The sequence below is a fragment of the Trachymyrmex cornetzi genome, unplaced genomic scaffold (genome assembly GCF_001594075.2).
Source record: "Trachymyrmex cornetzi isolate Tcor2-1 unplaced genomic scaffold, Tcor1.1 scaffold1051, whole genome shotgun sequence".
Classification (NCBI taxonomy): Eukaryota; Metazoa; Arthropoda; class Insecta; order Hymenoptera; family Formicidae; genus Trachymyrmex; species Trachymyrmex cornetzi.
Genome location: NW_017295600.1, coordinates 32,933 through 55,335, shown reverse-complemented (window position 1 = coordinate 55,335; position 22,403 = coordinate 32,933). Strand labels below are relative to the sequence as shown.

General features: G+C 30.4%; 4 protein-coding genes across 6 annotated transcripts in view; 1 reads left to right on the top strand and 3 right to left on the bottom strand.

The window, feature by feature from the left end:
• Positions 1-630: 630 nt before the first annotated feature.
• LOC108759483 (sentrin-specific protease 8) lies at positions 631-2,472 on the bottom strand. Its single transcript, XM_018504948.1, has 3 exons — positions 2,301-2,472; positions 1,634-1,771; positions 631-1,342 (listed from the first exon to the last, which is right to left on the bottom strand). Exons 2-3 carry the CDS (start codon positions 1,639-1,641, stop codon positions 631-633), a joined length of 720 nt encoding a protein of 239 aa, XP_018360450.1. The 5' UTR covers positions 1,642-1,771; positions 2,301-2,472.
• Positions 2,473-3,510: 1,038 nt separating this feature from the next.
• Positions 3,511-11,099, bottom strand: LOC108759783 (F-box only protein 21). 2 transcript variants are annotated; one of them, XM_018505402.1, is made up of 9 exons: positions 10,877-11,099; positions 8,494-8,763; positions 7,965-8,412; positions 6,304-6,434; positions 5,629-5,779; positions 5,235-5,441; positions 4,884-4,964; positions 3,956-4,220; positions 3,511-3,856 (listed from the first exon to the last, which is right to left on the bottom strand). In XM_018505402.1, the coding sequence occupies exons 1-9, from the start codon at positions 11,035-11,037 to the stop codon at positions 3,708-3,710; spliced, it is 1,863 nt and encodes a 620-aa protein (XP_018360904.1). In that variant the 5' UTR covers positions 11,038-11,099; the 3' UTR covers positions 3,511-3,707. The 2 variants fall into 2 exon arrangements, with proteins under 2 accessions (XP_018360904.1, XP_018360912.1); XM_018505410.1 differs by having other exon boundaries at positions 8,172-8,412.
• Positions 11,100-12,898: 1,799 nt separating this feature from the next.
• LOC108759486 (U4/U6.U5 tri-snRNP-associated protein 1) lies at positions 12,899-19,096 on the top strand. 2 transcript variants are annotated; one of them, XM_018504962.1, is made up of 11 exons: positions 12,899-13,310; positions 13,475-13,923; positions 14,138-14,266; positions 14,409-14,828; positions 14,997-15,144; positions 15,413-15,687; positions 15,765-15,852; positions 16,038-16,236; positions 18,123-18,309; positions 18,427-18,581; positions 18,742-19,096. In XM_018504962.1, exons 1-11 carry the CDS (start codon positions 13,148-13,150, stop codon positions 18,767-18,769), a joined length of 2,241 nt encoding a protein of 746 aa, XP_018360464.1. In that variant the 5' UTR covers positions 12,899-13,147; the 3' UTR covers positions 18,770-19,096. The 2 variants fall into 2 exon arrangements, 1 of the variants encoding a protein (XP_018360464.1); XR_001940016.1 differs by lacking the exons at positions 18,427-18,581; positions 18,742-19,096 and adding an exon at positions 16,401-16,523 and having other exon boundaries at positions 18,123-18,198.
• Positions 19,097-19,940: 844 nt separating this feature from the next.
• The window catches only part of plx (PTB_TBC1D1_like and TBC domain-containing protein plx), a 15,871-nt gene continuing 13,408 nt past the window's right edge, over positions 19,941-22,403 (bottom strand). Inside the window, exons 13-16 of the mRNA XM_018504936.1 lie at positions 22,291-22,396; positions 22,075-22,193; positions 21,748-21,972; positions 19,941-21,418 (exon numbers count right to left, since the gene is read on the bottom strand). Coding sequence (XP_018360438.1) covers positions 20,519-21,418; positions 21,748-21,972; positions 22,075-22,193; positions 22,291-22,396 — 1,350 coding nt within the window. The 3' untranslated portion in view covers positions 19,941-20,518. The remainder of the gene's footprint in view (positions 21,419-21,747; positions 21,973-22,074; positions 22,194-22,290; positions 22,397-22,403) is intronic.

Sequence of the window (22,403 nt, the reverse complement as noted above, 5' to 3'; positions counted from 1 at the left end):
TTTCACACACATTTGTACTGTATATATCAGTTTTATTGTTCCCAAAACGCGGGTTACAATTCACCTCGTATTCTTTTTTTTCAATTCTTTAAGCAATCTCTTGTAAATCGAAACATAAGATACGCATTGGGATCTCTCGCTAATTATAAGTCGCTCTTGTATAGTTACGCGTTATTTTGTACTGAATTTGTCCAAATTAATCATTATTTGATCAAATGGACTTCAACAACTAATCACATTACATTTTATACTGTTGTGCATGTTATTTATACAATAGATATAGTTGATACAATAGATTTTCTAACATTTCCTAATCTTAAAGAATTGCTTTTAAGATACAGAGAGATATTTAACTCGTTACATCTTTTTCTTTTGATAAATGATATAAAATTTTGAAATTTTATTTATTTAAAAGAAAGAACTTTTATGAAAAAATTTGAAGTATTTTTGGTATATTAATGTCACATAATTATATAAGTAAATGTCAAAAAAAATAATAGAAAAAAATTAAGGAATATTAGTACTTTAGAGCATTAGTAAAGTTTGTTATATAAGTAAATCATAATCACACTAATACCACATATTGTGTGTAGTTAGAATTGTTATTAATACATATTAATAGCAATTCTGCTATGCATTAGATGTACTTTTCAAATCGTGAATTAATTTTAATAAATTGCTACGTTTTTTTGAAACCATTTCTGGAACAATACTACAATCACAATCGCTTACTTTAGAATTTTTTATAGCGTGTCTAGATATTATATCTGCTAAACATAAAACATATAAACCACAATCGTAGTTATTATTTTGTTGTGGACAATCCATTTCAATATATTTTCTCTCCTGTTTCTCAAGAAAATATTTTGTCACTTTCCGTGCAAGCTTTTTCGCAGAAAAGCCATTAATACCGCTTGACGAATCAAAGTGATAACACATTTTTTCCATACGAGAATATACTAATAAGCTCCAATGCGAGCCACCTGCCTCGTTGCTATCACAGTCATTAAGAGGGAAGAATATGAAATCATAATTTGTAGCTTCAATAGGATCCAGAAATATATTATATTGTGAAGAATCCTGCATCTTTAATAACTGAGCTACTTCGGGCCCGATAAATAATAACTGGCTTTTATTATCCTTCCTATATTGTTGATTCAGATATTCGAAATAGAATCCTATTATAATGTCATTAAGCCAGTCATTTCTCTCCAATAATGCGACATCCGATGTTCTGAGTAAGTAGTCATGATAACTTAACACAATATCGTTCTTGTATGGATTCGTCGGATGAGCATCATGAGATAAGTGCTTTGAATTTGCAGGCAAAACCGGCATAGTACTAAAATCAGAAATATAAAGTTTAATGTACATATTTATCTGGAAAAATGTAACGATAAAAAATAAACTTGAATATTTTATTCTGAGAAATAAAGAAACTTATTTATCCTTGAACTTGTATATTAATAAACAAAACGTTAAGCAAAGTACGCTAGCAATTCGCTAGAAGATTCAAACAAAATATTGCGGGAAATTTATATCTATGATATGTATTCTATTTCACGCATAATGCATCGTATATTCTTATTATTCACCGAATGTTAAAAAAGGACAAATAACATATTACGAGCACCTATACATTACAGCTTATGTTCTACCAGTAGAATAATCTGATAGCAGATTGCCAACAGAATCTGTCATTCTATAACTGTTCAAATGGAATATTATTTTTTATTCAACACTGGCGATTTATGGTTCATTCAATCCTGCCCTGGAAGATATTGCATAAAATAATTAAAACTTAAATGTAATTGTCATTTACTATCCCCATATTAATTTTGTCAGATCCTTAATAAATCAGTATTGATAAAATTTTCATGTGTTGTTTAAGACTCTTTAAAGGAGGCATTATATAATCTCAAAGAGAGATCAAAGATGCATACAATTCACTACTTAGATATATTTATATACTATACATTTACAAAGAAACTTTGCAAGACTGACTGAGGCTGTAGTCAGTCTTGCTACAAATGCTTTGAAGCGTTTGATGGACCAATCAAAAGAAAGAATTTTACAAATCGACTAATATAAAAACGCTTTAAAGCATTTGTAGCTTCACATTGCCCATACCCTAGGTTATTCTTGATCCTTCTTTATTAGATAATAAAAAAATCGCTCCGCACATAAATATAATACATAAATAAAACAGGAAAAAAGCAGCAGTTTTTAAATTTCATTTCTGAGACCATTGCAATGTACAGAGAATGTATGAACTTTCGAAGATTACAATTAATAAATACCCATCAAATCTCGAGTAACTTGGCTACCGTCAGCTAATGATTACGAAATGACAAATTCTACTCGATTCATACAATCAATCTACTAACACATTTTACACAGATCCTGTTGTATTTCTGCTGGCATTCTGTCAAAATAATTTATATCAAATAACTTTGCAAAACTTGTCTTCAACAGATTTGGGTATATACATGTGTCAAGATGCGTAAATCAAAATGAATAGTCACAGAGGAGATAGTCACAAGTGCTCGTTTCTTCTTGCGTTTTGGATGCCTATCCCGTTTGGATTGTACTATCCTTTCTTCTTTCACCTTTTTTTTCTAGAAACACGTATCCTTTGTCTGAATTATTTATATTTTCTTCTGTATACAAGATATAACGCGTGTTGACGAGTATCATGACGGTGTTTTTAGAAATGTATACATTTTGACGTCATGGCTTCTGATGGCTGCCTCTTATCACGTGATCATGGGTTTGATTCGATATTTTAAATACACTCGTAAGAAAACTATCTCTAATTTTCCTGTCATTTTGTATATACGTTCATATATACGTAGAATTTATTTCGAGAGGAAAATTCGTCTCGCGTAAGTTGTATATTTGTTTTTTAATTTTTAAAGTTTTTGTTGTCGGTAAGTTAGAAAATGATAATTCTCTACTTATGTTTTAACCAAAAACATTAATTATTTATTAGTATCTATTAATTTCAATCTTAGTTTCATACTTTATCTATTTTTTAAAATAATTCTTAGAACAAAAAGATAAAAAACAAGTTAAACTGAGATTAAATTGGTACAAAATAGAAATTAATAGACATAAAATTGTCGAAATCACTTTAATAAGATTCTTTTAAATATAAAAAGTGAATCGCGCTTTGTGATGTACACCCAAGGACTTCAATTCCTTTCTTCAGTTATTTTTTTAAAACTTCCAAAAATTCAGGTTATTTCGTCTTTATGTCATTTAGTTATAAGTGGACGTATCGTTAATCGCGCACGGGCTATGAGCATTAATGTAGAAAAATGGTTATTTCTCAATTTGTGAAAATTTTCGAGGGAAAGAATTGAAGTCCTTGAGTGTACATAAAATATATATTTATTAAATATTTATGTACAAGTTTAATTTTTTCTCCTTATAAAAAATATATACATTCTTTAGAAAAATATTGTTTTATAATAATCATCACAGTTTTCCTATTTTTAAAACAATCTCTTCGTACTACATTTCTTCATGTGCCATAAATAAGCGTTCAGTAACTAAAATATCGCAATGTGGTTAATTAGTTATTGTGATGAGATTGTTTTAAATATAATGATTTGTTCAATGAAAAGCAGCGTGCTTTACAATTTTTAATTACGACAGTATTTTAGCAAATAAGACTAAAGGTGTAGATAATGAAGCATTTTTCTCTAATAAAGCCTGTCGAGAACAAGTTCGTTGAACATATACTGTCTTTTTAACACTTCGTTAGGTATATAGTGGGACCCTGTAAATCTACAAAAATATCGGCCAATCTCGTTGTGCTCAATCCATCTTGGTGGACATGGCTCTAAAGAATCTAAAATAGAAAAATTTTTTATATTGCACTTATACGCATATAAATGACATCATAAAAGTACATGTATATACACAAGCACATCTAGTAATCTGTTTGTACCTTCGGAAGCATAATACTTATTACCGTCTTCACTAAGAATAAAGTAAAACGGTTGTGTCACAGAATTACATTCTAACATATCTACTTTTAGCTTCCGGCTTGAGTTAGGTAGAAGTCGATCTCGTGAATTATATGTTTTATTCCATCCAATAATCACGCCTGTATAATATGGCACATGCTTTTTGTTAGTCACAATCATTCCAATTGGATATTTTATTTTACATCTTGCCTTTGGTGGACTGATATTTTCATGTGATGACCGAGTCTGAAAAATGTAGGTCTCTCACAATGTTAACCAACGTCTTTTTTTATACATGTATTACTTCATAAACTTTTACTGTTTCCAAATTAGTTTTCATATTCAAGTTGCAATTATTAGTTAAGTATTAATAATTAATATGATATTTTAATCAATTCATGAAATGAGTTGATCCATTGATCATATCTATTCATTCAGTACAACTGCAGCGAGCAGTTAACATATTACACACTATATCTAAAGCTCACTTTATATGATCTATAATTCATGACAGAATTTTATTTATAAATTTTATGCATTGAGTAATACAGAAAATATATAAACTATCAGAATCATAATTATGTTTTATTTTTAGAAATAAAAGATATTAAATGTGCGCACTGTAAGTATACCCGTGATTGATCAATTGTATCTGCTGTAATAAAAACTGAAAATTTCTAAGCACTTTTTAATATAAGTAGTCTTGTCAAATCGGATAAGCAAACGGATTTTATCGATATAAATATAAATGAAAAGCTTTAATACAAGAAGTTCTCTCTTTTTTATCTATAATTATATTTATAATTTCATACATAAAATTAGAAATAGAATTGTGTCTCGAAGTATAAAGTGGACTTTATATATACGTAAATTGCATATTTTTCATTATAAATTACCATAAATACGTACCATTTTTTTCTGCATATAAAGTTTAAATTTATTTAACAGTTCTTCAGCTCGAATTACTTCCATAGATATTCTGTTACTGTCCTGCATATAGAAAAACAAAGTTTACTTCAAAACACTTCCTGTAGTTGCTTCATTAGCGTACAAATATATGAAAATTAATATATCATAGCTCAAAGTTTGCTTATACAACAAATATATAAAAAATAAAAAAAAATTTCCTTTTATTCATATTAGTAATCATTCTTATATTAAACAATCAATTCTTATCGTACTGCGAAAAAACAAGTTTGCAAAAAAAAGAGAAATTTTATGAGAATGTCAGAATTTGATTTATATATAAATTAAATTTACCCGTATCTTTTGTAGTGAGATTAAAAGACCTGATAAACTCATTTGATTTTGCATATAATGACGACCTAGCGCTTGAATCCAGTCTAAATCGTATGGGTTTATCATACAACGGAATTCCAGCAATGAGCGTATTTGCAGAGTTCTGTCTTGATAATGTTGGTAATTAGGATTAACCATTTGTAAATGGCAAATCATCCGTAACACAATCTTAAAACGAAGATGTATATAAACTAAGTTAACAGTGCAACAAATAGAAAAATTAATTTCTTCATATAAAACTCTCTTATATACAATGTATGTCTTATTGATTTATTCCCTGTTGATTTATCTGTGACTAATCTATATTTTTACTACTTATTTCTAAATTTAATAAGATATATAAATAATAACCAACCTCTGTAGGACTAATCTCACTGTGTTTATTAAAATTTTCGATGGGACATCTTCTACCACGAGTTTTGGGACAATCATTTCTACCCACAATAGCTCCACCATGCAAGATGTCAATATAGAAATATTCTTCGTCTTCATATTTTTCTGTAATACTATATAGACAATAAAAAAAAAAGAATATGTAGTTCACATATGCACGTATACATTTATATAGATATATATGCTTATATGGTACATGTACAAGATGTCTTACAAATCTTGAACATGTTCTTACAAAAATATACAAAAATATAGAACGAATGTTCCTATGAACTAGGTTCGCAAATGCTTCGTTGTTGAAATAATGGATACAAATATGGTAATATCAAATAATAACATTTGAAATTTTTCAGAATTATTTTTTTGTTTACAAGAAATAGTGTTTTTTATCATTTTCTATATATATCTAAGGTGGATGTATACACGATTGGCGCATTATTTCAAATATTTTTATTTGTTATTTCGATAACCGAAACATTTGCAACTTTGCGTTCATAGGAATATTTGTCCTTTTTTTTTAATTTAGGAACGCAAAAATTAAAAACATATTTATGACTTATTTATGATTTATTTTGTATCAATATGTAAATATATGATAAGTCTGATAAAATAAAAAATGCTTCTAAATTATACTTACGATTTCGGTTTCCAACTTAAAAAAAAGTGAGTAGGAAACGCTACTAGATCACAGCGTACGCCAAGTCTCCTTGCTACACTCTGGAATATTATTGCCAGAGATACAGCATCACCAACTTTGTTTTCTAAAACCTAAATATTACAAATTACATTACTGTGTATGTGTGCGTGCGTGCGTGTGTAAAAGAATGTCTCAGACTTCGCGTGATGCCCGTTAATAACAGATTCTTGAGATTATTTCGAGATGAAAATCCTAACACGAAAATATCGAGATTACAGTAGTTTTTAAATGAAAAGAATTTAAATTCAGCCAACAGAACTCAAAATTCGCGCGATCAGGCATGGCACATCGTACAGTAGTGAAGATGTTTAGAAAAGTGAAATAAAATTGATGCTTGAAAATATCTTCACTATCGTGCAACATGCTATGCCTAAATGCATGAATTTCGAACAATTAAAAAAAAAATTGGTTAAATTAAAACCCTTTTCATTTAAAAACTACTGTAGCCTCGACATTTTGATATTAGAATTTTCGTCTTGGAATGATTTCTAGTGAGAAATCTGCTATTAACGGATGTCACGCGAAATCTGGGACATCCTGTGTATATAGAATGATATTGACACTTTACATTTATATATTAACATAACAATATAAATAACAATATGAATAAAAAATGTGCTCATAATGTAATTGTATTAGGTGTTAAACTTAATTCCTGCCGTTTTTCGTCTTCAAAATTGATTCGTTTCGAAGGGAAATACCTTAATCAAAGTATTATTAATAAAGTATTATTAATTAGTAATAAAGTAGAAAATGGAGGAAATTACTTTGATTAAGGTATTCATTCAACTTCCCTTCGAAACAAATCAATTTTGGAGACGAAAAATGATAGGATTTAAGTTTAACACCTAATAGGTGTTAAACTTAATTCCTATCATTTTTCCCATCTCTCCGGCAACAGGGTAATCCCACGACGGTAGAACGCGGTGTCTTTCGAGGCGATCCATTTATCCACCCATTTTTGGACTTCGTTATAACTGGAGAAGTGTGTGTCCGTAAGTGTGTGTTGCATCGATCGGAAGAGATGGTAATCCGACGGTGCCAAGTCTGGAGAGTACGCTGGGTGCGGCAGAACTTCCCATTCAAGCTCTCGAAGTGTCTGCTTTACGCTTTTCGCGACATGCGGTCGAGCGTTATCATGCGACAAAATGACTTTGCGTCAATTGTTGGCTACGGATGATCTTTTTTGCATCAATTCGTCACTCAATCGGTATAATTGCTGTTTGCAGCGATCAGTTGTAACGATTTCATTTGGACCTAAGAGTTCGTAATACAGCACACCTTCCTGGTCCCACTAAACGTACAGCAAGGTCTTATGCCCGTGAATATTCCTCTTCGGCGTTGAAGCGGATGGTGGACCGAGGTCCACCCATGATTTTTTCCGCTTGGGATTATCAAAATAAATCCATTTTTCATCGCCAGTCACGATGCGCCACAAAATACTCTTTTTTCTTTGCCTGGCAAGCAAAGAAGTCGCAATAGTCAAACGATTTGAAATGGCACTTTCTGACAACTCATGTAGCCATCTCCCTTCCTTATGTAGCGAGCGATAGGAATTAAGTTTAACACCTAATAATAATATATCATAATCTATATCTTACGCAATCTATAAGAATGTCTTCCAGTTTATATAAAAGGTTTGAAGCCAAAGCTCCACAGAAACCTAATTCGTCAAATAAAACTATTTGAAGCATATTTATTATCTGTTTTTCTTCCTTCTTGCTCCATTGATTGTCGTTAATGTTGTTATTTTTCCAAAAAGAAAACTGCTCAGCGGACGTTGAAAATATTGGATGGTCCCAATGTACCTTTTTAAGACGCTCCAATACCAATTGTGCAATATTATCCAGCGATGCTTCCACATCAAAATAAAAGATATGTTTTTGAGATTGATACCATTGTGCTACAATAGTAGCTGCCTTTTCTAGAAGTTGCTGTTCTTTGGGATAACTTATAAATTCCTGCCATACATCCTTTGTATGACGCTGTTGTAAATATAGAAGAAGTTCTTTGCTGTAATATTTATGTGTTAAATTACAATCAGGTAATCTGAAAAATACATGTACATTAATTATACAATTAATCCGTACATTTGTGTATCTACAATATTAATAATTTAATAAATCTTACAGTGAGGACATTGTAATCAGATGTATCATTTCATCCTTAAGAAAATAGTAATTCATAACGTGAGCGCCCATATTTGGACAAAATAGTGCATCAAAACGTTCCATGTCACTTTCGGAAAAATTGTCCTTTTGAAAAAATCTCTCGGACATTAGCGACAAGTGACTCCGTAATTCATTTCTACATTTTATGCTCACTTTTACGTCATCTTTAAAATTTATATGTTCTTCATTTTGTATCCGTTTGTCATAAATTCTTTTCATATGAGGCCATCTAGCATTAAAATCAGAAACTTTGTTATTTTCAAAAATTTTAAGTAAGAGCATCTATAGAATTTGCGCATATCATTAAAAAATTATAAATTAAAAAAAAAGTTGTACAGAGTAATAACTAAAACTGAAACTAAAATTATTATTCTGTAATAAATAGTGCGAAATACATCAAATTTGTATACTTGTTATAAATAAATCTGTCATTATTCATATTATATACAAAACTCATTATTTTATTTGTATTCATTGTCAAGACAAAATTTCTTATTTTTATTAATTATTGCAAAAAGAATATATTTGTAATCATGTAAAAAACAATTACAATTCAGAATCTGTGTTTAGCTTTTAAAAGAACTGTTTACACATTATTATGCAAATTCAGATAAAAATGTATAATCACTAAATTACTAAAATATAAATAAGAGTTCAGATAAAGCCAATGAGAATCATAAGCACGGAGAGATAGGAGAAGCAGATAATCCTCAGGTCTTATTTATATATTATTTTTTAAGATTGAGAGTCCTTATTTATATTTTATATTTATATATTTATTTTAATTGTTTCACTAAATTATTAAAATCAGCCAAATTATTTGTCCTTTGTTACATGACCGTTATTAAGAAGAAAAAGCTTTTGTAACTCTGTTGTAAGATTCTTTAATATAATTCATCTTGCCCTTAATTCCTCATTGGATCTGACTCTACAATTATATTACAGAATCTCCAACCATTGTAAAGCAGTAAATATTAAACTTCTAATTTCAACATTTATTTCTTCTTTTCGTGGAAAATTTCCTATCTGTTCCTTATTGATGAACTCTTTGAAATTGTTTCTGTAAACAAGAATGGATTAAAATAAATTCAGATTCCAAGAAGTATGTATTTGCAAACATTAAAATGAATCCTTTTTAATCTCAATGCATTCTTATTTATTTATAGAAATTGCACAAAGCATATTTCTATACCTTTCAAAATAAAAAAAATTTCAGTTCTTTAAGTGTATCATGAATATAGCTTAATTCAAAATTCTAAAATATAATTTTTCAATCCAATTAAACAATAAATTTTTACATTTAAATAAAGCTAAAAAAGAATCATGAATGATACTAAAATATTCGGATGGACTTAAATAGATTAAAATTTCAGTTTATTTTAATATATTCTTGTTTACACAGTGCAATAAGTTGAAGTAGACAAATGCATCAGGATTGTTTCACTTCATCTTATTGCAGCATGTGCACCAGTTCAGAAAGTTCATTTGGTCTATTTTCTGTTTCTGTGCTAAACTGTTCTAGAACTCTCTCTCTCGCTTTAAACAAATATCAAATGTATATCTATCTCACTTTAAGTTCCAAAAGTGTACACTAGTTCAGCCACAGAAAACAGACCTATTGATAGCAACTTTTTCATTTCGTTTTTCTTTTCTGCAGAATAGGACAGACGTCATAGATTTTCTACAATAAGCCATTAGTCATAAATCAGAAGTCAGAAGATAAAAATTGACGACTGTGATTGGTCAATTTTTACTAAGCTTGGCTTCTGACTTCTGATTTATGACTGATGACTTATTGTAGAAGATCCGTTAAACTGTAATCACTCATTTCTAACCTTATTTTAATCTTAATTTTTATTTGTTTATTAAATATGAAGTATCAGAGTTGTTATGTCCTTGAAGATAAAGAAATAACAAAGTAATTGGAACGAAAAACGCCAAATATTTAATAATATATATTCTTAATCTCTTCGAACATATTCATAAAAAAGTTATGATCAAGTTAAATGCAAACACAAGAAATCAAGTGTCCACACAAAGAAAATCGATTATGGAGTAAATATCAGGAGTTTTCGTTCATTATTGAATTCTTATGTCGAATAAAGCATCAGATAATTCGAAACAGCTTGAAAATTGATATTAACTAGTCGTACGAAATTTACGAATAATCGATTTCAAATACAAATTGAGATATTCGTTGGGTTCGCATTCGTCATTTTACCATTTGTGCCAATTTGTCAGAGGAAGTTTTTTGACGAAATTAAAAGATATGAATTGCGCAATTTTGGACAAACTTGTTTAAGTAAATCGCAATGAAAATTTTGAGAGAATGATGAAGTTACCTTTCATAAAGTTTCATTTGCCATAGCGTATTGTTATGACGTACCACGTTGAGAAATCGTCGGCATGTTAAACCGAAGTTCACAACATCCTCGATGCTAACGATTTTTTGTTGCAGGATGACATAGATTACCTCAGTGGACAGATTATTTATCGTCGTCATTGCAAAGAATTCGATATGTAAATTATGATCCACCGCAGTAAATATGTTCTCTTCTTCTTTCCAAAAACTTCTAGTACTTCTACTTCTGCTCTCAGTGTTGCCAACGTCCGCATTCTTAAGCCAGAAACACAACAGATCTGTTAAGGTGCCATTACATGCAAGCGTCAAGCGTCGAGCATCTGCGCAGAAAATTATTGCGCAGAAGTTTGAATCTCCAGACTCCTGCGCAATAATCTTCTGCACAGCTTCTTGAGGCGTCGTCTACAATACACGGAGTAAGAAGTAAGAGTAAGAAATTAACCAATCACAGTCGAATGTGAGAAGAATAATCGACTGTGATTGGTCAATTTCTTACTCTTACTTCTTACTCCGTGTATTGTAGACGGGCCTGCACGAGCGCGTTGAGTGAGTAGGAGCTACAATTGGAGGAAGTAGGAGTATGTTGGAGCATGCGACGCGAACAAACCTCTAGAGTTGGTAGTCGGGTCGGCTTGCAGAATCGGTAGTCTGATCTGATACGGGCGTTAGACAACCAATTAGACCATATCCTTCAATGTCGCATCTCTGTTATCTAGGCCTCTAGAATTGACTAATCACAGTCGAGTATTTCCCTCTTATTCGATTGTAAAAGGGGAACCACCCCTCTACGTGTAACTGTAGCAGCGTTGCCAACCGTACGATCTTGATCGTACAAATGCGATAATATAGATCTTTGTACGATGTACGATTCAAAGAGTGAGATCGTACATAAAAGTACGATAATTTGATAATTTTGATTAAATTTTAAGAGAACACTCTTCGATGATAACCGTCGATAATGTTTTACCGACTGATCAAATAGGCGCTCATCAGCCACAGCGCTAGAGCAAGGAAAATTCCTAGGCACTGGTCGTTAGGTTAAGTTAGGATTAGCTGGTGGACATTGGACAATCACAACATGATCAAACAAAGTGCCACGAGAAATACGCAGTCGCACATATAGAACGGTATATGGTCAGTGAAATCGCGTCCGTTCTGATTCATCTCACATCTGTTAATGGCATGAAAAATACACTTTTTATTAAAAAATTAGAGTCCAATCCGCTTCAGAGAATTGAAACAAGAACTAACTTTGTTTAAAATTTAAATATGGTAAGATATACAATAATATATTAGATTAGGGTCGCCAAGTTTGTGAGCGGTCACTTGGTCAGTATACTGGCCCATCCTCAAAAGGTTAAAAGTTGTTCCTTATTGTTTTTTTTCTATATAACCAAAATGATTTACGTATGTAATAATTAAAAAAAAAATATTTTTTAGTGTTTATGTTTCCTATATAGTTCCTATTACATATAACCAAAGTTAAGTAAATATTTACGTACTTAAAATTTAAAAAAATGTTCCCTAGTGTTTTATAATTTATATAATTTATGTATAACGAAGAAGACTTATAAATGTAATACTTAAAAAAATTTTCTAGTGAGATTATAATTACAAGTTCTTTGTTTTAAAATTAAAAACTTTAATTTTAAAAATAAATATTTACAAATATTCAATATTGTTATTTTTTTTTCATTAAAAAATATATCTATTCAATATAGATCTGTTTGCGTTGCTTGAAACCCAAAAATTTTTATACTTAAAATGAGATAGATATATATTTGGGCGTTAAAAAAAGAGAAAGCGAAGATGCTGAATGCAAAAAGTGCAAGCAACGCGAACAGACCTAATAAATATGTATATCTATCTAACAAAAATAATGTACGATAATTTTAATCAAAATACGATAATTTTGTATTGTTGATACGATTTTTAATAATGCGGAGGTTGGCAACGCTGAACTGTAGTCTGTACGCATGTGCAGAAACACGCATTCTCAATTTAATGGTGGATGTACGTATCTTCTAGGCGGAACAAGTATATCGTGCGTGGTATATCGACGCATCTTATGATATCTCATGATTCTCACGGTGTGTTATCGCTGATTTTGCGAGTATCTGATATTGTTAATAATTCGGTTTATAAGTATACGCCGAGTACGTGTGTTGCATCGGTAACATTGTTATCAGTTACTACGAAGCCGTAATCGTGAAGTAGAAAAGACGAGCACCGTTAAATCGAGAACGCTAACATGGGCTCCAACAAACGTCACAAGACTGAAAAATCTCGTGATGCCAAAAAGAAGCGTCATCGCAGTCGCTCCAGGAGTTACACGCCTGACCGCGAAAAGTCAGAGAAGCATAGGCATCATAAGAAACACAGGAGGAAAGAGCGCAAAGACTACGATAGCGATGGTAAGAGAATTTGACAGTGTATTATAGAATATATATATATATATATATTTTTTTTTATAGAGATTATATGTAACTATAAGAGATACGAGTATATTTACATATAATCATAATAGTTAATTATATTTATATATAATTATAGAAGAAAAAGAATTTTTAACTTTCAGTTGAAATCGTTAATGCTCCGCCGCCACCAAAAATATCCAAATCATCGCATCCGTCGACACCTCCTCCGCCTGAAATCTCAAAACAGCGTAGTCCATCTCCTGCTAAAGGTGGAGCGTCGCAAACCTCGTTATCTATTGAAGAAACTAACAAAATTCGTGCAAAATTAGGATTAAAGCCATTGGAAGTAGATAACATATCTAAAGATGATCCTAGCAAAATCAAAGATGATTTGGGCGAGTTTTATCATAAACCTGCGCCAAACAATAGTGATAAAATAAAAGTACAGAAATTGAGAGAAAAGATAGGTACTCAGAAGGAAAAGAGACAAATTGAGGCAAATTTGTCAAAAATGAAAAGTTTGGGTGAAATTGATTCGGATGATGATACCCATGCATGGATCAACAAATCTAGGCAGCTAGAGGAAGAGAAAAAGAAAGCAGAAATGAGAGTAATGTCGTAATAAAATTCAGCATCTTTATTAGCATTCTTATTAGCTAACCAAGTTTATATATATATATATATATATATATATATATACACATATATTATATATATACGTATACATATTTCATAATAATTTCACATATTATAATACTTTATTAAAATTCATTTATGTATTCTGCTGTAGATTTTTTAAAAGACAAATATTTGTTTAATTTAAGGCAAAAATGTTGGATCAATTGGATGAAGAATTTGGAATCGGGAATTTGGTTAAAGAGGAAATATATACCGCCCGCAACACGGCATACACAGAGAAAGATTTGAAAGGCCTTAAAGTTGAGCATAATCTTGTGAGTATAATAATATATACGATTCTAATAATATATATTAATTATTATTTAAGCTATCGATATTTGTATATCATGTCCATAAATTATATAGTTTTCTATTTTTCCTATTTATGATAAATTTTAAACAGGAAATATTTTGTAGGAAACGTTTGAGGAAGGCAAGACTGTAATCCTAACATTGAAAGATCAAGAAGTATTAAATGAAAATGATGATTTACTTGTAAATGTGAATATGATTGACAATGAACGTTACAAACGTAGTGTTTTAAATAAAATTAAGAAACCTACATATGATCCTTATGCCGATGAAAATTTCGACGAATATGGATTTCCTAAAAATAAGATTTTAGAAAAGTATGATGAGGAAATCGATGGTGAAAAAAAAGACAATTTCGTGTTGGGTGCTAATAATGCAGTAGAACTTAAACGACGTCAGATAGAGACAGTGAAGCAACGCTTGGCAAATAAAAAATTAGTAACGCTACAAATGGCAGAACCAAAATTGGCGAGTGAATATTACAATGAAGAAGAACTTGCAAAATTTAAGAAACCAAAGAAGAAGGTAGAAAATTGCTTTTTAATGTGTTTGTACATATAGTAAATTAATATTTTTTAGATACAGAGTTACTTGATATGGCTATATATTTGATATATTTTGTATTCATAATTTATTTTTAAAATATATAACATTCTCTGCAATAATATAAAATAATACATAATATGATTATAGATTCGGAAAATTAGAACGAAAAAGAAATTGAAAGCAGATGATTTAGTCCCTGTGGACAATGATTATCTTCGAGATCTTGGAAGTAGGAGAAGAAAAAAACCGGAAGATTCAAAAGATAACGATACTTTAGATGTCGATGATTTAGAAGGTAAAGATATTTAAATGAGTTTGTAAAAATTAAGGATAAAAAAAAGTGGTGCTTATTTGAATATTAGGTATTTGTAAATTGTAAGTGTAATTTAATTATGTAACGAAACACATTTCTATTTGTTTCTATTTAATTTTTGTCAGTTCTTTGTATAGTACGTACATTGTTAAATTATATATATGTATATAATTCTTTGTGTTCTTCGATTTTCTATGTATTGATAACGAATTGTATTATTTGTTCGATTTATTGAAATTATTGGGAACAGCTCCTGCAGAAGATCTTACTGGAATAAAACTTGAAGAAGACGATAAGGAATTAGAATTACAATTGGCTTTAAAGAAAACTCAACGTTTGAAGGAGGGACATTCAACTGGCATCCAGAAAACTATTGAAACAATAAAACACGAAATTCTTAACTCTGAGGAAAGTCAAGCTGGAAATATTGTTCTTAATTCTACTGCAGAATTTTGTAGGACCTTGGGTGATATACCCACTTATGGACTCGCTGGAAATAGAGAGGAAAATGGACAGGAACTTATGGTATACTAAACAACATATTTTTGATTAATTGTATTTTAGAATATTGTTGCATTTTTAATACAATATAAATGTTGTAGGATTTTGAAATGGACGGAATTAAAGAGGAACCGCCTGCAAACGAAGAAGAAGACGACGGTCGTGGTGCTTGGAATACAGTGCATTTAGGTATTTCATGTGTACTGTAGATTAATTCTATATAACAAGTGATAACAACATATAACAACTGATATATTTCCCTATAAAAAAGAAAAAGAAAACAAATCAAGTATTCTTACAACTTAAAAAAATTGAAGTATTTCTTATAATTGTTTTTTTCTTAAATGTAAATTAAATATAACTTCTGTAATTAGATGAGAACATTTCGGAACCAGTTGTAATGGAGGCAGCAATTCTAGATGCCGAGCCGTCACTCGGTCACGGGGTAGGTGGAGCTTTAAAGTTAGCTATGAGTAAAGGTTACTTGCAGAAAGAGGACAGCAATCGCCCTTCAGCGTCACGTTTCGCACATCTGCAAGCTCAAAATTATTCGATAGAGGACAAAACATACGGGTAAGTAAGCTATGTATTACTGCGATTCGATATACGATGATCTTCTTACGTGTTGCAAGTATGTAGAAACGCGCGGAACAAACACGTAAGAAATGGTCCTTATGTCGAATACGCTTCCACAAGCATTGTGTTAGACAAGTCTCTAGTGAATTTCAAACTGTCAGTTAACAGTTTTAAATAGAGCCCGGAAATCGGTGCTCGGAACGGGTGATCCGCTACCACTACGAGAGTTTACCGCTTAATCGGAGGTGAACACAAGGCCTGAGAAGAGAGTAGGATTTGTTAAGGTATGTTTATGTTATGCGATTCCGTTTCTGCGAATCGTGCTAAGATTCTAGATGAGTCTGCTCATGGGAAAAGTCAAATGCTAGATATTAGATTGCAAAATAAGTCGATATAAAAGATGTTCAGGAAAGATTTTCTTGTCTCTGTACATTGTGACTATAATCGTTGTTTCTGAACGGTTTGCATGTATCTAACACAAGCCAGTATGATGGATAATTTTACGCGGCATACAATCTATACTCGTCTATTAGACAGGATCGAATTAAGGTTTCTGCCGCCTCTAGACAGTGAATTTTTGCCGCCCCCTCTTCAACTGAGGAACAACCATGTCGAAACGAGTACTAAAAAAAAGGGTCATCTGCAGGGTTTGAAGAACCGTAAAATTATTTTCTTTTATTATACATAAAAATAAATTTTCAGTGCAAAAATGAAAATAAGAGGAACAATCTCCAATGACCTTGATCTCAACAAATGTTATCTAGGACATGATCCTGAACAACATTTAAGAGGTTTTAGCTGTCGGTCGGACACTGCATAATGCTAATGCCGGCGGTACTATAACTTTCAAGCCTTATAACTCGAAAAGTACTTTATGAAAAATAACTTTATTACAGTGTTTTGAAAAGTTCTTGACACTATCTATTAGATTCTGGAATAAAAAATAGGGTCTGCCACTTAAGAAAATTGATATGATCTTGACCTGACTTTGGCGACGCTAGCCAAGGTCAAACTGATAAGATCAATAAATAGATCTTTTTGAATCCTACAACTTTTGTCTGAAGCACTTTTCTGTAAAACTTATATTTTTCGAGATATTGAGATGTCCCGACCTTTTTGGAATACCTTGTATATGTTTTTTTGATCCAATGCGCTTGTTAAAGTGAGTAGAAGCTATAATAGAAGCATATTGGAGCATGTGACGCGAGCAAATCTCTAGTGATCAATGAAAAATTGTCGCAATCATTCGCGCGCGCGGCAAAAAATGGTTATTTTTTTAGAACTTTTAAAAAATACCGCCCCTCTAAACCTGCCGCCCCTAGACTATAGTCTAAGTTAGGCTCTAGTGCTAATATGGCACTGCTATTAGATATTAAAATGTCTGACATTTCCGAACGCACTTAAATTTTAAATAAATATAAGAATGACGAAAACAAAAAATATATTTAGCTTTACGCGCGTGCATGAATTTTAATATTTAATTAATTAAATATTTATTTTTGTGTCAGTATATGACACAGAGTATATATATAATTCGTTTATATTGAAAAATAAATGAAAATTAATATAGAATTTAAATAACTTAAGTAACATATCTTAAAATTATTTTAATTTAATCGCATAATGTAATATATCTTGAAGATTCACGAGCATATTCTTCATACAGACTTATTTATATTGGTAGTGGACACAAGTTTCAGAACACCGTATTTCAAGGGCTTTAATTTTTGTTTTTTTTTTTGTATAATATCAAAACCTAGTTATATAAGACGATAACATAGTACAGTTTCTTTAGCTGATATCTTTGAGGAAAACTGACTTTTTAGAGTTTATAATTTGTATGTCTATTTAATTTGCTCGTTCATGTATTATTTTCGTTTCAGGGATGATGATAAGTTCGGCAGAAGAGATCGTTTTAATGGACCGACATCCGATTTTAAGGAGAAGGAAGGTTTCAAACCGAATGTTAAGCTTGAGTATATTGATGACGATGGGCATGTCTTGTGCGCTAAGGAAGCTTTTCGATATCTGTCGCACAAATTTCATGGGAAAGGTCCAGGAAAAAATAAGGTTTTTATATTATATATAAAGCATTATGCATATATATGAACTTACCGGTAACATTTATTACTATTTTTATCAAAATCAATATGTTCATAGCTGCAATAATTTTTTAATATATTTTAGGTGGAGAAAAGAATGAAGAAAGCCGAACAAGAAGTTTTAATGAAACGAATGTCTTCAACAGATACACCTTTAGGTACATTAAATTTACTGCAAGCGAAACAAAAGGAAACTCAATCACCGTATATAGTGCTCAGCGGCAGTAAACAGATGCAAACGTAAGGATATTCAATTAATTTACAGATAAATTAAGAATTTTTTAATATGTTAATATTTTAAATATATAGATTATCTTTTCCTATAATTCTTTTTTTATTACGATTATTTTTTTGTTATACGAATGAAAATTCTAATACACAAATTATTTTTTTTTGGCAGGACTACCATAGCTAAAACAAAACATTAAAAAATAGTAAACGTGTACAAGGAAAGTGAAAATTGTATATAATCTCACACATGTATAATGTAGCATCTGAAAATATATGAGTTAAATTTACAATTTAATGTGAAGATTATAAAGTAGGAATGAAAAGAAAATTACGTATTTTTCTCAATAAATCATGAACATCCTAATGAATCATGAACATAATAAATACTCAGCAAATTTATGATTTAAAATCAACCAGTTTTACGCCTGCGTTGCTTATCTAATTCTGTAATGTATCATTGAAAAAAAGTAAACAGCGAAAGTAATAATTTTATAGATATTACTTTATACAATAAAGCACTTCACAGATACATAAATATTTTTTGATTAAATCACATGTACCATAATATATAATTTAGACTGTTTTTTAATAATAACAATCATGTCGTATTTTACATTGATGTATAAAATAAATATAGCAACAAAACAAAAAATTTAATAATTAAAAAAAAATAGATGAAATTATTTTGTGAACATAGATATCATATGATTCCTTCATTACTTTTTAAAAATATGCATCATATAGTTTATTATAAATTTATATATTCTTAATATTTTTAAAAATTGAAATACTTAATAAAATATTTATTAATATTATTAAGTTATTTTTATTGATAAATATTTTTATCTATTATCACAATAAGATTAGTAAGTTGAGAAAACAAATAAAAATCTAAGTATTTCTTAGTTTGTAATACTATACATAATATGATCTACTCTAATAAATCTATGTAACAAACAATTACTTATAGAATATTTTTATTTCCGTCATAAGATTATATACTTGCATTTCGTTACAAATAATATATCACTACAGTTACGTATAATAACTAGCTGATAAAATATTACAGTGACCGAAATACTACAAAATATAATTTTATCATCTTTATGAATATCTTTATTTCACATTATCAAAATGTCAATTTCAGATATCTTATATATATATATATATATATGTGTGTTAACTATCCCTGATATCACAAGGCTTGTTTTGTTCAAAAATAGTAATACTTAGTTTTTTGAATCTTGCGGTGCATAGCAGCCAGCCTATACATTAATGGTTTTTATCAATATATTTTTTCAACGATACAACCGCATCTAATATGCGTATATATGTACTGTCTATATATATATGTGTATATGTGTCTAAATATGTACATATATATTATATATTTATCTTTAAGTAACTAAAATTGTTTTTGTCTTATTATAAAATATATTCTAACACAGAGAGAGAAAGTTTGGCACTTCCTTTGGCAATCTGAAACTGGTTGTATATATGTATATATCTTTAGTACCTTATTTTGATATCTTTATCTCATTTTCTGAATACTTAATGCGTCTTTATATATAGTTTTAAATGTTCATTTGGAGATAGTGGATTTTCAATCGACTATATATCTGTACTATATATGAGATTTCCAAATGTTCAATATAGTTTCAGTAGAACATTTCACTTTCATAAGTTGTAATGTGTTGCCAAACACATCAGATCTGAATAAGAATAAAAAAGAATCATTTCCTTCCCTCTGTCTATTGTATAAATTAGCCAATTTTAAAACTTCCCTCTTAAAAATTGGCTAATTTATGACGCGAAAATCACAAAACTAATCAAATATAAAGATGCAATCTTTAAGTTACTCATCACCAGTATCGTTTTAAATATATATTTTTTATGAAAATTCTTTTCGATAAGATGCTCTTTGAAGATGCATTTGAAAGTAATTGTTATCTGTTTAAAGGATCGGAGATTTGTTCTGGCTTTTGTTTGTTACTACTATCTTCCTGGCAACTCTGACTAGATTTCACAGGTTTGATAGATTTTAGTTTCGTGGTTCCACTAAACCGGAAATTCACATCGCTACAAGTATCGAGTGGGTGTATTGTTCCTGTCAAATTTGTTAATGAATCATTACTCGTAATTTCAAGCTTGCTAGTAGGAACCTTTCTCACAGAACTTAACTCGTATGCTGACTTCGACGATTTCAATTTGAGTTTCAGTGGTAATGATATCGATTTCTCTAAATTGGTAGCTGGAACTTTTAAATTGTTTTCGTTTTGTGGAAGCGGATTGTTTGCCAGATTCATAGTATCCGTAATTTGAATGTCGATGTTGACTGTCTTAGGATCATTCTCGTCGTTGTTTCTTACTCGTTCAGAATATTCATTTCTAAGAGCTGCTAATTGCGCACGTTGCTTTTGTATGTGATTGTGTGAGTTCGAAAAAAACGAAGAGACTTTCTCTAATTTCGTTGCTAAGTTGGGTTGGCTCAGAGTGGACTTCAATGGGTACGGTGTATCCGTGCCATTATTTTTTAAAAGATTTTGAGATTCTCTTCCAGTTGAATTACTTTTTATCATTCCGTGCTTGTTGTCTTCGATGACTTTCAAAGGATATGATTTGGTACCAGTATTTCGTCGTTTCTCAACCATACTCAGCTGTGCGATTATTCTACGAACTTCGCCCGGAACTTCGATATCGGAACGTGTATCCGCTAATTGCTGAATGAACGCACCCAATGTAGCCACTGTTACTTCAAGGCTGCGATTTTGAGACTCAAGTCTATGGATAGTAGCTTGTTGCATTGAACGCGCTGTTTCAAGCCTATGCAAGTTGCTCATAGTAATCTGTAATATAATTTCAGTACCATAACGATAATAATAGAGATAAAAGAACTAAAACAACAATATCATATAAAAATGATAAATTTATTGTAAAATATAGATTAAAAATGTATGAAATTGTATTTAAAATTGATTTTAAGATTTGCCATATTCGTAATTTCTCGTATATTTAATTACAATTACTCTACTTGATATTTTAATATTGATATATATCTATTAAATGGATGTGTTTGTGTGCACTTTGTTATCATTATTTGAAAAAATGCAATTCCAAGATTCATACAATGTATTAAGTTTTAATTCTAATATTTGATGAATATCACTCGGATTACCTCAAGTTGCTCGCTAAGCTGTGCAACTTCTTGCGTGAGTTGCTTATTTTTTAATTTGAATTTCTCTAAATTCTCCATTTGTGGCTTCACCGATATCATTTCCTCTTGAAGTACTTGGTATTCCACTCTGTATTCGTTCAACTGTTTTGTGATTTCTAAGTCGGGATAAAATACACGTTTCATTATGCGATCTAAACTTTGTTTGTCTATCGCCGGCACACGTGTCTAAAATCAAGAATAGAAACATAATGATAATAATCATATAAATGTACTCTTTTATTTTTTATTTCTTATAAATGATTAAGGATTGAAATATTATAACTTTACCTTGAGATATTCCATAATTTCTTCAAAGCTATCGCAACATAGCAATTGATCTTGGTGCTCTTCTAATAATGCGACCGATACACGGAAAAGAACTTCGGAGCTTTCCAGAAAAAGTAAATCTATAGAAATAAAATTAGTAAAATTATATACAAACGACTTTATAAATCGAACATATATAAATATATAATATTATTAAATGCGAGGAATATATCTTACCAAAAACTCTGGTTACAAAACCTAAGGGAAATTGGCTAGAAAACAGCGTCAATAACCACGGAGCGGCATATAAAGTAGGTGAAACTTCATGTTTATCGAAATGATTGTAAATA